The 16446-nt window shown below is 45.7% G+C and overlaps 1 protein-coding gene across 1 annotated transcript in view; it reads right to left on the bottom strand.

Annotated features, from left to right (window-relative positions):
- LOC147666417 (calmodulin regulator protein PCP4-like) overlaps positions 1-15723 on the bottom strand; it is a 191349-nt gene extending 175626 nt beyond the window's left edge. Inside the window, exon 1 of the mRNA XM_086949077.1 lies at positions 15593-15723. Coding sequence (XP_086805203.1) covers positions 15593-15601 — 9 coding nt within the window. The 5' untranslated portion in view covers positions 15602-15723. The remainder of the gene's footprint in view (positions 1-15592) is intronic.
- Between the last annotated feature and the right edge of the window lie 723 nt (positions 15724-16446).

Here is a 16446-nt window from a genome sequence, read left to right as displayed (position 1 = left end):
CTTGAGGGGCCCAGCGGGGCACCTCAAGTGGGCCCTCTCATTTCCCTGCACATTGTGGACTCTGAAAAGTAGCCAATGACGAGCCAGCATTTGTTTATATGTTAAATGGGAGGGGAGGGGTTGCAGCACAGTAGATGTCCTGCAAAGCACAGCTTCCAAAAAATGTTTTTACCTTTAGAAATGCTATTCAGGAGGAACGTGAACATGTACAGTGAGGTACCTCTGAATCCAGCATTAGAGCAGCTACAAACCAACAGAGGAATGGCAAAAGCATTTTATGCAGTGTGGCCAATCTGGCATTAGCCCTATTGAGTTAATAGCAGTGCTTTAAACAGTGGTGTAGCTAGACCTACTGCCACCAGGGGCGGTACCTAAGTTTACCGTAAGAGTATGTGGGGGGAGATGGCCGACTTGTTCAGGCTGGGGAGGCTAGTGGCCGATGGACAACTTGTTCTTGGGGTGGGGGCGAGGGGGGTGGTAGTTGACAGACACAACTTGTCCACCTCTGCTGCCCCGAAAAAAGTGCTGCCTGATGTGGACCACTAAACCACCACCCCCCCTCCTCACCCCCCAGCTACACCACTGGCTTTAAATGGGCAGCTACTCACAAGTACTGAGTACCTTCGCTTCTTTAATTATAAGGCGAGTACCTGCACTTCTCATCCCAGGTGCAATACTTATAATGGGAGAGTACCCGACCTTCTCCGTAGCACCCAGGTATTATAGGATAGTAAGTGCCTGCACAGTGTTTTTTAGGTCTCGGCCTAATCCAGCGCATGCGCTACTCTCGGCCGAGACATTTAGAAGCTGCTTTTGGAAGTGCTTCCAAAGCGGTGATCAGCTCACCCTCACGCTCAAAAGCACGCGCGCGACGTGCACAGCACTTTTTTACGTTGCACGCACGCATGCGAACAATTCTAGTTTTTTTTTTTTTACAGAACATTTTAAAAGTGCTGGACAGTTTTGCAACAAACATTGCTGGAGGTTTTGAAAGGCAATATGCTGTTTGCATTCTTCGTTTCTTCCTTGTAAAAATAGAGGTAAGTTGCATCTTCTTATGCTGAACCACACTAGTGGGAGGTAGTTTTCATTTTCAAGTGGGTTAAAAAGTTCTTCTATAAGCAAAGAAGCTTCAAAGCTCAGGCAGGACGTATCTGTGTCTGAAGAAAAATCCTGAAAAATCCTGATGTGAAGTAGTGTGGCTCACTGGTTAGAGGCGGCAGACCCGAGAGCAGAGGACGGCCCGGGACCAGGGTTCGATTCCCGGTGCGGCAGGTTTCTGGACCAGGGTCAGCGGACTCGATAATTCTCTCGCCTCGGTGCCCACTCTGATCAGCGATCACACTCGGCAACTCTGGGCACTAGCTTGCCTCATCTTCACTAACGGCCCCACCAGACCGCCGGGGATGCCTGGTCTCACCCTGGAGATACCCCTTAAGGGACCATCTCTCAGGGAAGCCAGGAAGGGTTTTGCAGCGGTTGAAGCGCCTTGGGACCCTCCGGGTAAGTAGTGCGCTATATAAATGCCTATACATACATACATACATACTGTACTAAGTATAAAGGGTTCCTCCATTTTATGTCTATGGAAAAACATCCCTTGGCGCATCAGACTATGGCGGTGCAGTTCTGCATCAATATGAAAAGCGCCCTGAAGACTGGATCTTCAAGCTGGGTGTACGCCGTGAACTGATATTGTAGCAGAGATAGCAGCTCTCAAATTTCATGCTTAAACATCTTCCTGGCAGCACTTGGTGTCAAAGGGCTGGCGCGCAGTTGCTTCGATGCATACTTGAGAATATTTCTGACTGCCACCTCTGTTTTAAAGCCGCTATTTTTGTTTTACTGGGGGCTTTTTTAGAATGACACCCACCTCCTTCTGCAGAGGGTCTCAACTGAAATGTCTCACAACCACGTGCTCTATTTCCACGTGCTCTATTTTTAGGACTGACGAGCAGAGTTCACATACACTTCATGTTTTGTTTTGTTTTACAGGAGAGTGCACTTCACTGAGGGCGCCACAAGGTGGAGGCGGAGAGCAGGCCTAGTTAATATCTATTTTATTTTGGTACATAAATAAGTACACGACTTAACCCCTTCGAGGCTGATGACGAGCTGGGCTCGTCATGGTGTAGCCTCCTCAAACACTGATGACGAGCCCAGCTCGTCATGAACAATGGGTTTTTTAAAAAGGCAGCATAGCAGCAGAATAAGTGCAGCGCGCATGTGGTTAAAGAACACCTGTGAAGCCCGCGTTTCCCAGAGAACAGAACCAGTTACTCAGTTGCATTGCCGAGTTCTGAATCACATTTATAGTAAATGAAGAGGGAGTAAGCGGAAGTCATACCAGGGTTAATGAATAAAAAAATACACCTAAATATGTTATGCCCATCTCCATTAAATTCAATCATACTAAACAAAACGAAATTCCCCATGCATACCAAAACAAATATGTTCTTCACTCTATCCATCTACCTATCGCCCTCATTCTATCTATCTATCGCCATCACTCTATCTATCTATCGCCCTCACTCTATCTATCGCCCTCACTATATCTATCTATCGCCCTCACTCTATCTGTCTATCTATCGCATTCACTCTATCTATCGCCATCACTCTATCTATCTATCTATCTATCTATCTATCTATCTATCTATCTATCTATCTATCTATCTATCTATCTATCTATCTATCTATCTATCTATCTATCTATCTATCTCCCTCACTCTATCTATCTATCTATCTATCTATCGCCCTCACTCTATCTATCTATCTATCTATCTATCGCCCTCACTCTATCTATATATCGCCCTCATTCTATCTATCTATCACCCTCATTCTATCTATCTATCACCCTCACTCTATCTATCTATTGCCCTCACTCTATCTATTGCCCTCACTCTATCTATCGCCCTCACTCTATCTCCCTCACTCTATCTATCTATCGCCCTCACTCTATCTCCCTCACTCTATCTATCTATCGCCCTCACTCTATCTATCGCCCTCACTCTATCTCCCTCACTCTATCTATCGATCGCCCTCACTCACTCTATCTATCTGTCTATCTATCGTCCTCACTCTATCTATTTATCTATCTATCTATCTATCTATCTATCTATCTATCTATCTATCTATCTATCTACCACCCTCACTCTATCTATATATCTAACTTTTGCCCTCACTCTATCTATCGCCATTACTCTATCTATCGCCCTCCCTCTATCTAGCGCCCTCCCTCTATCTATCGCCCTCCCTCTATCTATCTATCGCCCTCCCTCTATCTATCTATCGCCCTCACTCTATCTATTGCCCTCCCTCTATCTTTCGCCCTCCCTCTATCTATCGCCCTCTCGCTATCTATCTATCGCCCTCCCTCTATCTATCGCCCTCCCTCTATCTATCTATCGCCCTCCCTCTATCTATCTAGCGCCCTCACTCTATCTATCTGTCGCATCACCAGAGCATCACTCAGCACCACCACAGCATCACTCAGGGGCACCACAACATCACTATGCGCTACCAGAGCATCAATGAACGCCACAGCATCACTCGTCGCCACCACAACATCACTCAGCGCCACAACAGCATCAATCTGTGCAACCATTTAACAACAACTGGTTCTAATATGTTCTCTCAATGTTTCAAGCTTTATTACAAATGTCACAAAAAGATGTCAATATTTCACTTGTTCTTGGATTTTCTTCACAATAAAATACACTGAACATAATCTTCACAAAAGTTATTTACAAAAGTTTAAGCTATTGCCATTATAAATTACAATAACTTTTATTTAAGTATTAATTATTCAAAAAATTAAAAGCCATTGTTATTTGTAATATCAATACATCTAAGTCACGTAAATACAACACATATTGCATTACAAATGCTATAGGTGTCACATTTGCGAAAGTTATAACTATTGGCATTGTAAATGACAAAGCTATTCATTTCGCTATTTTCAAAACCAACACATAAATGAAAAAAATAGTCATTTACAATACAAATAGCTCAAACTTTCCTAATGCGAGACCTATTGCATTGCAAATGCTTGTCATATAAAGCACTGGGTAATGGTCATCCACTCCTGGGAGGCGGTACCGTAATGAGTGTAACGAGATGCTGCCTGAAAAGACAAGTTTTCGTTTCCTTCCAGAAGTTGGGAAGTTGTAGAATAGATCCTGCCGGAGTTGAACTGGGATGAGTTTGGGGAATATTTTTGTGAGTCTCCCTGAAAACGTCTGAACTCTTTTATCCCTTTCCATCAAGAGAGGAACCTGCCGTGATGTCTGACTTAATGCTCACACAGGCAGCCTTCCAAGAGGCTGCAGCCCCACCATTTTATTGAGTGCTTCAAATATTTAGCACGATTTTATTGGACTGTAATAAATCGAGGAATGTGTTGGTTAAATGCCTGGCCCCAGGAATCAAATATAATAAGATTTGATAGACGTTCCGATTTAATTAAAAGCAGCTCTCTGCCGAACAGGCTCTTAAAGAGCATTATTTTTAGAATGTGTAGCAACCGCTGGGATCAAGAATGCTCTTACCTGTGGGCTGCTTTTGGTAAAGAGAACAACATGGCCTTTAAGGGGATGCCAGGAAACCCCCTAACAGACAGACGAGGAGCCACACAGGTCCCAGGATAATGCTTCTGGAGCTGGGCCACGGCTGGACTGGGAACCGAAACCAGCCCTGGCAAACAGCTCGGCCAGCCCCAGGTTGGGCTAGTTGGAAGCACCACTCTCGTCTCACCGCTGCAGCTTTTGTTACAGTATACTGTTGTTTATTTTCACAAAAAACAGGTCCCCAGTGGGGAGGATCTGGCTGTATTTTTTCTAGAACCTGTTTTTTGATCCTTCCTGTAGATGTTTCCTACTGAGCCGCCAACTATTCGCTCCCGCACATGGAAGATGCGGAAAAATCAGTGTAATGAACGAGAAAGGTGGCATGGCTATTTTTACCTAGGAAAAACATCAGGCGGCTGCACGACCAGAGGGAACTACATCGTGCTTCACCGGGAGATGCAAAGTGCAAAAACTGCTTTCAAGAGTTAAAAATAAATCACAGACATCATCACCACTGCCTGAGGGGAGCAGGAGGGCCATTTTAAAGCTGTGATTCTATTGGCTGAGACCAGTACCTTTTGCCATGCTGTGACTGATGCTGAATGTGTACCATGAATCACAGGGTGCTGAGGCCTGCACATCAGCTCTCATCAGGACCAGTGAAAAGAGAGGCCGGGAGGCCTCCTAGGGTTGAGGTTTGAACTCAAATGGGACCTCTGATGGAGTCATTTGTCAAGACCAAAGGAGCCTTTTCAGGTTTGCCCCGGGCTTCAAACTCTGAAAATAGCCTGGAACACCCCTGAGAGGTTCTGTCCCTTATAATGTCAGCACTGCAGGAGAAGATATTTTTAAAACTGTGAGTTTAATATAGTGTCATGTGTTGCCGCTCACTTACTTCAGAGCGCTAAAACAGACAACATATAAGTATGTGAAGAGAAGGCGCAGCGGCCAGGGCGACCGACGCTAGAATCTGGGCATCACGGTTCGATCCCCGGCTCCGGCGGCAGGCTAGCCCAGCACCATGTGACTCTGGGCAATAGCTTGCTTAATCTTCCCGACGGCCCCAGTGCCTAGAGACCCTTACGGGTGATTGTTGCGCTTTACAAATGTGGATTATTATTAAGTAAAACAAGGGAGAATGGAGCACAGTGAGATGAACAATGCTCATATCGAATGCTCTTCAATTCCAACCCTTATTCAGAAGAGAGTTTCATGCATGGAGCAAGTTTGAATAGTTCAGCCTTTAGGAGTTTCCTGTACTGGGTATAAATATTAATGTACTTTTCCTGTAGTGCTTCGTACTGGCTTCTGCCATTTCTAAGCACTCTAAAAAGGAAACGTTTTTATTACCCAATCGAGGAGGACACTACTTCTCCCACCTCGCGGCCAAAGCCTGGTACACCCTCCCCCTCCACCTTCGCACTGCACCATCGCTGACTCACTTCGGAAAGGGACGGAGTCAAGACCTTGCTCTCAGGATGATACCCGCAGCACAGCACCCGCATACCCCCCGGGGGATTGGCCACGCTATACAAATACGACTTGATTGATCGATTCAATTTACCTCCTGTAGAAGACTGGACGATTGAGGGTTATATACAGGCAGGTCACCGTCCCTCAGGGTTGCGGAGGGCATTTCTTCCACCTCCCTAGCTGGACTACCGCCCACCATTTTTTAAGATATCCACCAGCCTCAGAGATATCTCTGTGCCTTCAGAGGAGCCACAATCACAACAGAACCTCTTAAGGCATGACAGCTTGTTGAGCACCCACCGTGCTTCATGCGGAAGCTCACTAAACTTTATTGTTCTACAAAACCAAACTCTGGAACTGGAAATCAGCTTTTGAAAAACAGGAAATAAATGACCCTGACATCCAGGGAATTTTCTCTAGGGGGTTGGAAGAAGTTAAAATATTTTCAGCATTGTTTATTTTGCATTATGCTTGGCATATGAAATTCCTGGATTTATACAACTACACCACGTCTCATAATTACACGCAATTCATGGCAAAAATATAACACAAATGTGCCCTGTAGTAAAAATTTACCATAAACGCACAGGAACAATAGAACACAAGCAGCTGTTGTTGGTGCTGCTCTTCTGCTTTTTTGCACTTTTCTTTAGAGCAAAATGCATTCTCACATCAAAAATTGATGCAAGGATGCATTTCACGCTAAAATAAAGCCCTAAATGACAGATTAGCATTTTGCGTAATTACACATAAATGTGCCGAAATTTTGCAAAGCGCAAATTGCTTGGACTTCGCACTCCCGTTGTTTTCTCCCAAGGAGTGGTTGGCATTTTTATGTATTTTCAGTTTGGGATTGGCAGAGTTTCGCTGGTGGAGTAGAAGTGCAAAAAAGACATCAGACCGTCAACTTTAAATAAGTAGGATGCACCTACATTGACACCCCAACTCCGTCAGGCTGTAGCAGTAGGAATGCCAAAAGTGGAGACAGATGGGGCACAGGTGTCAAAATTATGATGGTACTCCTGACTCAAAATAGAGCAAACTGACCATCAATTTACCAGACTGGGTACTCCAGTACATTTGGCACAGTACCCTGTCCACCAAATTCGAAATTTGGCCCTATACCTGTGTTGTTAAGATTTGAATCCATTAACTTTAGAAGCCTGCACAAATGTTCAGTACACTGAGTCACCCCTTGATATGTAGTTACTTCAGTGAGGATTTGAGGGAATTCCACAGTCTGAAGCCCAGTGCTCCCAGGAATTTGCCTCCATGTCCTAATCTCTTGAATGGTTGTTAATGGACTAGGTGGGTGGATGCTGATCAGAGGTTATTGATTGTGGTGTAGTGATGGGTCAATTTCTGCACATATTCTGCCCAGTAGGATGTGTGAACCATGAAGAGAACCTTGAATGTGAATCTGGCTTCCACTTTGAGGCAATGGTGAGTTTTCAGAGTGAATCTAACAGTCCCATGGTTGCATTTGTGGAGATTTAGACATAGGGGGTTACTTAGAGTTTGGCAGATGGGATACACCAGGCAGTTGGAGCATTTAATCCATGTATGTGGTGATGATTGCGGGAATGTCTAAATTCTGCATGTCATCTGCATACATATGGAAGTTCATTTTGTGTTCGCCCAGTGTGAGAAATGTGGTTACTGGTTGAGTAACTTAAACCCCTACTCAAGCAGCAACCACAATTCCTTTCAGCAAACATCAAATTAACCTGTGCTAGACCCTCTGTTAGCTTGTCACAAACGCAGTCAGGCGCAACCTAGAGGAAATGTTAAATTATTTGCGCAGCACACAAACAGTAATACAGTGAAAACACAAAACAAGAAAAATACCATGACAAGTAATACAGTGAAAACATACCACAAGAAAAGTCTCACACCAATTTAGAAAAATAGAATAAAATTGAGTAAACTATTCAACAACATAAGTCCAATTAATAGAACCAGAGATATGCAGTTTTAAAGATTTAGGTAAAAATAGTGCTTAAAAGCAGAAAATGCCAACCATGATTATCTGGTTGTGCCAGACCTGGACAAAGTTATAATCCCGGTTTGATTGCAATGGAGCAAGGGACGGATACCGGAAGCAAGTTAGTCCCGCTGAAAAATGCAGCTTACATCCTAGTAGTGGAGCTTTGTGCCACACAGCAGGGATACCAAGAAGCGCTGCGAAGTCTGTATCGAGGATGCGTTGCGCGGTGGCGGTTCCAATGAACTGCAAGGGCTGCAATAAGGGCTTGCGTCTAGCATTTGTTGCGTTGTGCCGGTTCAGATAAGAGGTTGTGATATCCACATAGATAATGCATCATGCAGCAGAAGTTCTGAAATGCTGTTCGGGCTGCGATGTGGGCTTGTGCCGAGGCTGGGTCGCGTTTCTCGATTCCGATGAGGCGTTGTGAAGAGCTGCATCAGGTTTGCATCGCACTGTGTCAGTTCTGATGAGACATCAGCTGAACTGCAGCAGGAAGTGTCCATGTGCAGGGTTCAAGATGGTCGGCGCCTTTTCTGTCCCTGAGGCTCTGATCCGGAGGCCAGCCAACTAGCCCTTGTAGTCATTCTGTTGGTCCTGGTTCAAGGTACAAGTCCAGTCCTACTCAATCAAGCAGCAGGGAAGCAGAGCACTCCATCGTGCAGCAGAGCAGCACGGTCATCCTTCTTCTGAGTCTTCCACATGTCCAAAAATGTACTGAAGAGTGGGTCTGAGGGGCCTCTTTTCATACCTGGTGCCCACATTGAAGTGAGAGAAGTGTTTGGAGTTTCCCACTACAGAGGAGTCTGGAATTTCTTGCCTCTCTGTCCTGGTCTTAATTTGCCTCGGGGCACGATAGGCTAGTGTGAAGTCCTTTTGTTTGAGCTGGCCTAGTGCCTTTGAAGTGCAAGTGTGGTAGGTGACAGCCCCACCTCCCCATCAAGTTGGAGATGGCCCATTCTGCCAACAATCAAACCCTCTATTGTGTGGCTGTCTAGGACTAATGTGCATAGGCCGACTGCTGACTACACCTAGTCATGTGACCAAGGGACAGGATCCAGGCACCAAATGGTGAGGACAAAATAAACGCTACTTCTATAAAAGTGCCGTTTTCAGAATTGTGACTTAAAATCCGATTTTAATTTATATAACAATTCCTCAGACACCAAACATGGCATTCCTTACCTGCTACAACACAACAGTTAGCCTTTATTTAACGTAACAAGCTAATCAAATGGTATCCTATGGGAGAGGTAGGCCTTGCAATAGTGAAAAAATAATTTGAGAGTTTCTCACTACCAGGACATTACGAATTTAAAAGTACATGTCCAACTTTTTTAATATAGATTGCACCATTCCCTATGGGCTGTTTAGGGCATAACTTAGATGAATATAAAAGTAAGGTTTAGGTCTGGCAAAAAGTTTATTTTACCAAGTTGAATTGACAGTTTAAAACTGCACACACAGGCTGCAACTGCAGGCCTGAGGCATGTTTAGAAAGGCTACTAAAGTGGGTGGCATAATAAGTGCTTCAGACCCATTAATAGCATTTAATTTACAGGGGTTGGGTACCTGTATTACCACTTTACTAGGGACTCACAAGTACATTAAATGTGCCAATTGGGTGTAAGCCAATTTCACTATGTTTAAGACAGAGGTCACAAGCACTTTAGCACTGGTTGATAGTGTTAAAGTGCACAAAGTCCTAAAAGTCAACAAAAACAGGTTAAAAAAACAGGAGGGTGAAGGTAGAATGTTTAGGCATAACCCTGCAAAGAGGGTCCAACATCTAGTATCTAAGACAAATGTATATATTGAAGAGTAGTCAAGAGAGAGAGGACGACTCGTCTAACTGGATTCAACCTTTTTGGTTGTGTCTAGAAACAAAGTATCCAATCTAAGACATAGCAGATCCTGCTATTACTTCACAACAGCTTTAAAGGAATCAAAGGGTGCAGAACACCAGCTGGCCCTTTGAGTGTGAATGCCGCCTTCACCAGTGATGACTCAAAGTGCATTCTCGTGCATACTTCAGCTCGCCGCTTACACAGGGTTCATGGCAGATCCAGGTGCTAAAATATGGGGCTTTTGACAATTTCCCTAGTGGTTATGGAATACACAGCTCTTAATCTCAGTTGCATCCTGGAACTGGTCATTCATGTCTTTTAGTTTCAGCTGGTACTATGAATAGAGGTAGGCGGAACTTGCCGGGCTTCATTCCATGGAATGCCACGGAGTTACCTAAAAACTCCATGAGATTCTGCAGATTTTCACGAGCAGGCAGAATTCGGCAGGTAGTGTCGCTCGTGCTGTTTTTTAATGCCACGAGATTGTTCCGAGTTGTAAAATCACGCAAACTGCACCATGTGGCGGACCCAGCGTGCCCACCAAAAATGTTTTTGGATATTGCAGAGATCCTAAATCCAGCGGTGAATTTGGTTCTGAACTCCTCATTGCAACAGGGCTGGTTCCTGGCCATGGGAAAAGGGCTAAAATCATCCCCTTGCTGAAGACGCCTTCTGCAGACCCCACTGTGGCTGCAAATTACAGGCCCGTCTCACTGCCGCCATTCTTCTCCAAAACCTTGGAGAAATGTGTCAACCTACAACTGACTGAGTATGTAGAGGCCAACCATATTCTCCATGATAGTCAGTCTGGTTTTAGAACCAATCTCACTACTGAAACAGCTCACTGGAAGCCTCTGAAACCATTAACGAGCAATTGGATGGTGGCGGAAGTGCTGTGTTGATACTTTTAGACCTTTCTGCAACTGTGATACCGTGCCCCATGATCTGCTCTTGCAAAGCCTATCGGATTGTGGCAACAGGGGCACAGTACTTAAGTGGTTTGCTTCCTTCCTTAATGACCGCCATCAAGAAATCTGGTACGCCCCCTTTTCGGCCTCCATCCCCATATGTAGGAGGGGTCCCTCAGGGGTTCATTTTAAGTCCACCACTTTTTCACATCTTTATGGCCCTTTTTGCTCTTTTAGCAGAGTTGCACAGCGCTAAAATAGTATCTTATGCCGATGATACTCAGCTGCTATTCATGCATGATAAAGGTTGTGATTTCAGTAGTGAGGAGATTAACACCTGTTTCTCGAAAGTTTTCTCTTGGTTGCGGCTCATTCAACTGAAATGCAACCCTGAAAAATCTGAGCTTATCTTCTTTGGCTGCCCACCTTGGGCATCATGGCTCAATTTGTGGCCTGGTGACATGTCTTCTCCTGCAGCCCCTGTAAGTGTTGTGAAAAACCTAGGGGTAAAGTTACATGTCACCCTAAGTATGAAAGCCCAAATTCAGACTGTTGTTGGCACGTGCTTCGGCATATTGAAAATGTTAGAAAACGTTCTCCCTTTGCTGCCGGTTGAGCACCGGAAGGCAGCAGTGCAAGCCTTGGTCTCCTCCAGGCCGGACTATGTCACTGTACTGTACTTGGGTCTTCCCGAGTACTTACTGAACCGCTTGCAGGCGGCTCAGAATGCAGCGGCTAGAGCTATTCTCATGGTGGGACCCAGAGCACACATGTCTACTCATCTTAAAACCCTGCACTGGCTCCCAATAAGTAGGAGGATCCAGTTTAAAGCATTGGTTCTGGCGTGTCTTGCCTTTCATGGCACAGGCGCCGTTTACCTTAGGAGACCGGCTCAACACTATGTGCCACATTCTGACCTGAGGGCCTCTGGTCAAGCCCTGATACTTACTTCTAAATTTTCCTGCTCACAGGCAGGCGGGCGCTCATTCCAAGTGCTGGCCGCCCGCCTATTGAATAGGTTACCCCTTCATTTTAGGCTGGTTCAAGACCTGCTTGTTTTCAGGAGACAGCTAAAAACCTGGCTTTTCCGGATATAATGCCTCTGTTCTGGCTTTAGTGCGATTGTTTTGAACTCTGATTTCTCTGTCCCTAGTTGGTCCGGTAGCGCCGGGACACTCTGTGGAGTAGCCGTGTGCTTTACAAATACCATTTTTCATTTCATTTCACTTCACCAGAGGGCGCTGTTTTTGCCTCTTGTGTAGATTTTCTACTCAAGCGGCAGCTTTTTCAACGCAAACTATAGCGACCTGCTGCGACCGCCGGCATTGAGAAATTTCGCCAGGAGGCATTCTAGCACCCGAAAATGACACTAGAGGACCCAAATTCTAACTCGTGATCACCAACTTAACATTGGCGAGCCACGTGCAACAAAAAACTCCTACACTCAAGGATTGGCGCAGTTTTGCCAGAACTCCGCGCTCCAAGCGAAGTGGGCAAAACACTCTGAAAAGAATTTTTCACACACCCCTGATTTTAAAGTCACCAATTTAAGTCTCCTTTTTTTTATCCAAATGGCAAAAAAACAAATGTTACATCCGGGTTCTTTGGAAAATGCTGCTGATTGCACAACAAGTATTTTCACCTGCTTTATGGGTTATCGCCTTACAGGGCCGCTGGAATTATACTGCAGGGGAAGATCAGATCATGTGGTGGGTGCACTAAATGATCTGGCAAGAAACAGCTAATTATGCAGAGTAAGAAGCGAATTGTGTATAGTATCACTTCATTCTTTTGGAATTTTTACATAGATTAACACTGCCTGGCAAAATGTTTCACTTTATTAGTAGCAGTGTACAACACATACAGCAATAGGCAACAGAAAGAGGCCCTTTGCAAAGGGCTTTCCACAGTACAGCAACATATGTTGCCACAGTTTTATTACATTTTGATCCATTTGAGGGAGTGACCGTTTTTCTTTTGTGAAACTCTGCAGACTATTCAGCATATGATGGTTTAAGTAGCAAATGCAGAAAAAACATAATTATGCGGAAACAGTAAAATCGCATAATTCCTGTGGCCCTGCTGTCAGGTCTGACTGCCAGCCTGTCTCTCCAGAAAGTGCAGCGCTAGATGGGGGCATTAGCATGGGCGACACAAACCTGCACCGCGTTCACTTTGGTGCACCCACGAAGTGAAGGGACTTCAGCCTGAACGTAGATGGTGAGCGAGGCTGAGTCTGGTAGAGCTGCTTCTCTCGCAGTCTCCCACCTGCCTCTCTCCCAGACGGACACCCTGACACAGCCCGCCGCCCGCTCTCCCTTCCGCACTGACCTCTCCACCGCACACACTTCCTCTCGCTCCCTCGCTGCCACTCAACCTTTTTGACTCTCTCACCACCTCTCCATCGGTTGGACACACACATATTCTCACTGTGGCTCCCTAACACTCAACCTCCATGACACTCCGTCTTTCACTCATTTGTGCCTGAAAAACACACACTCTCTCTCCCAGCCTCCCTGGCACTGGCTATCTATCCATCATCCATCCATTTGTCTGTCTGTCTGTCTATCTGTCTGTCTATCTACCTATCTATCTATCTATCTATCTATCTATCTATCTATCTATCATCCATCTATATGTCTCTCTACCTACCTATCTATCTGTCATCCATATATTTGTCTATCTATCTTTCTAACTAACCGCATTTCTTCCTAGCAATCTACCTACTATCTCTCTATATATCTATCATCCATCCATTTGAAAATCTATCTATCTATCTATCTATCTATCTATCTATCTATCCGTCTATCTATCTATCTATCTATCTATCTATCTATATATCATCATTTGTAAATATATCTATCGATCGTCCTTTCTTAGTCATCACTCGCCTCTTGTATTCTCTCTCTCTCTGTTTAGACTCCGGGCACTCTCTTGTTCTCCCCTTCACACGCACGTTTCGCATTCTGCTTCCACGAGTCTCTCTGTTGCTCCCTTTCTTTTCCTCTTTCTCTTTTATTCACACTTTCCGCAGCCTACCTGTACCTTTGCTGTCTCCTTTTCTCCCTCATATTTTGCCCCCCCCCCCCCCTATGTTTCTCTCACTCAAACACGCACACACACACGCACACACACGCGCTCAGAAAGATGCCTGGAAGCACACGTGTACTTCAGCTTGGACTACGAAAAACATCTGCATATGCCAGGCTACATAAACTTCAACAAGTGCAGTGCATTTCGCCTTCGCTATTTTTCGCTCCGACCTTCTAAGTATAAGTATGATATTTTCACCGATGGGTGGCTGCACAAAACGGGCTTCTGCAGCAATCGGTGCAAATGTTTGTGCACGGATCATTCTGTGCAGATTCTGGTGCAAACGTGTTGCACGGGGGCCATGGTACTTTGTTGGTCATTTACAGGTGGATGGTTTCAGATCTTCGTTTCGGTCTTCTCTTCAGTTTTCACAGCAAAGCAAATGCGACCCTGAAAATGCCGATGAAACATAGCACATCTTAGTGTAACTGTCCGGAAAATTCCCATTGCAAATCTGGATAGGAAACCCCCTTGCTTGGCCGTAAGTTTGCCTGAACCCTCATAACATAAAAAATAAAGACCCAGTGAAAAATCGGAGAGGAATACTGTGAAACTGATGCACGAAGCCCCGTGAAGCACAACACATCCTTGATGTCTGCTGCGGGGGCGTTATCTGCAGCTCAAGATGCACCGCTCCCCCCTCCCCCTCCCCTCCCCAACACAAACACGATCACACCTTATCCACTCGTGTTGGTATTGTACAAACCGCCTGTATCATTCCTTTTATGACAAATACGGAGCTTGGGCTAAGATCAAATACACCTCTAGATAGCTCCAGGGGTTGGGCACGAGCTGTGGCCATCAGGGGCTGCTTCTGGGTCTGTGGACCTTAGTTAACGAAGGAAAAGGCAGGGCTTGGCTGCAGAAGTGATATATGGCGAAGACGCGGTCCCGAGGCAGGCTCTAGATTCACAAGACGTGGACTCGAGTCTCATTTTCCTATTAGACCTCACGGTGTGACCATCGGCAAAATTCTCTGCCAAATATTGCAAGCACGGTGAGGAAATGGATCTTGCTTTGTTCAAGAACACTCGGTCTTTCATGAAGTTTATGGTGAAGTGTGAGATGACAGGTATCCCACAGTGATGAGACACTTCATGCTGAAACTGACTTGTCAGGAAGGAAAAACATCAAAATATAAAACTGAACATTATAAAAAAACATATAGCGCTTGCTGTCAAGTCATTGGTGCTTTGCCGCGCTGAAAGAAACAGGTAGTACTACAATCCATCATAAGGGTGATCAAGTCATCATTTCACGTGTGCAAGGTAATCTCGATTCTGCCATAATCTAACCTCAACATTATATGCAGAACGCCGCAGAAGGCGCTTTAACCCAACGGCCCGGCTTAACAACTTCTAAATACCCGCATTCGTTTGAATGCGCCTAAACGTGCCTTTGTCCTTTCAATAAAAAAGTTGATGGCGTTAAATTTTACTTTTTTTGTGAAACTTCCAGCAAAGATAAAAAAAAAATACCCCAGTTTTCTACCCCCCACTTTGTCCACGAATTCCCGGTCGTTGTGTTCCCTGATGACATCTGGTTGGTTTTACACAAGTATCCCATCATTGCTTGGGTGCATAGCACCTGTCTCTCATAGTTTTAGAGTACTGCTATCAAGTGCCGGCGGTCTAGTTCCCTACCCTCGGAGCGCTCATTCAAAGCACTGCAGCGCCTGAGGTGCGGTCCGGTCCCCTCGAGGCGCGCGGCGGCATCACTCACCTCACTCATGTTTGCCTTTGGGTGACAGCTCCCGGGTCTCCACGTCGTCGGAACAGGAAGGAATGCTCGGAGTCACCGCTCTGTCCCCAGATGTTCTTTAAAAGGGCCGTCTTGTGGCATCATGTCTTGTGTACAACCAATAGGATTCACCCTGTGCCCAGCCCTCTCGCTCAGAGCGCGCGGGGGGACACCTGGCGGCCGGCGCGGGAACTGCACGCTGCACTGCCTCGGCGGCTGCGAAAGGGGAATTCAGGGCAGAGAAACCGAGAGCCACGAACGACCCCGGTTGGAAGGCAGGATGCACGCAGCATACTTATGCACCGCGAGGGGAATCCCAAAGATGCTGCTATGGAGATGACTGGTTCTCGTGCACTGCGTGCTGCCACCGCCTCGCGGCTACGCAGTGGTGCTGCAAAGTGCAAACCTCCGTTACTATGCACTGCATAGCTGCCAAAGTTTCAGATTACTTATGTGTGACATTTCCATAATTTCAGTGTAGATATGAGGGACATTCAACGACTATGAGTGACGCTTTCTCGCAAGCAAAATCAAGCAATGAAGGCAAGGGAAACATAAATATAAGAACCCACGCGCCCCACTGTAAGTACATTAAATGAGTGGCACAACTTTGCAGACAGACAGTCGTAGTCAGGTTTCTTGTTGACGATGAATAGTGCTCGGCCAGTTCGCCTAGGTCGGGTCCCACCTAAGTGATTGAAGGGGTGAACGTTACACTGCAGCAGGCTCATTAACCCGACAGGCTATTACAGCGACTTTAAGGCGACTCCAACGGAAGTAGAGGTAGCGTCTCACCTTGGACCAGGCTGCGTGACAGGGGATTCTTTTATTACACC

This window comes from Lissotriton vulgaris, unplaced genomic scaffold (assembly GCF_964263255.1).
Source record: "Lissotriton vulgaris unplaced genomic scaffold, aLisVul1.2 SCAFFOLD_805, whole genome shotgun sequence".
Lineage (NCBI taxonomy): Eukaryota > Metazoa > Chordata > Amphibia > Caudata > Salamandridae > Lissotriton > Lissotriton vulgaris.
Note: the sequence above shows the minus strand (reverse complement) of the source record. Positions and strands in the feature narration are given on the sequence as shown.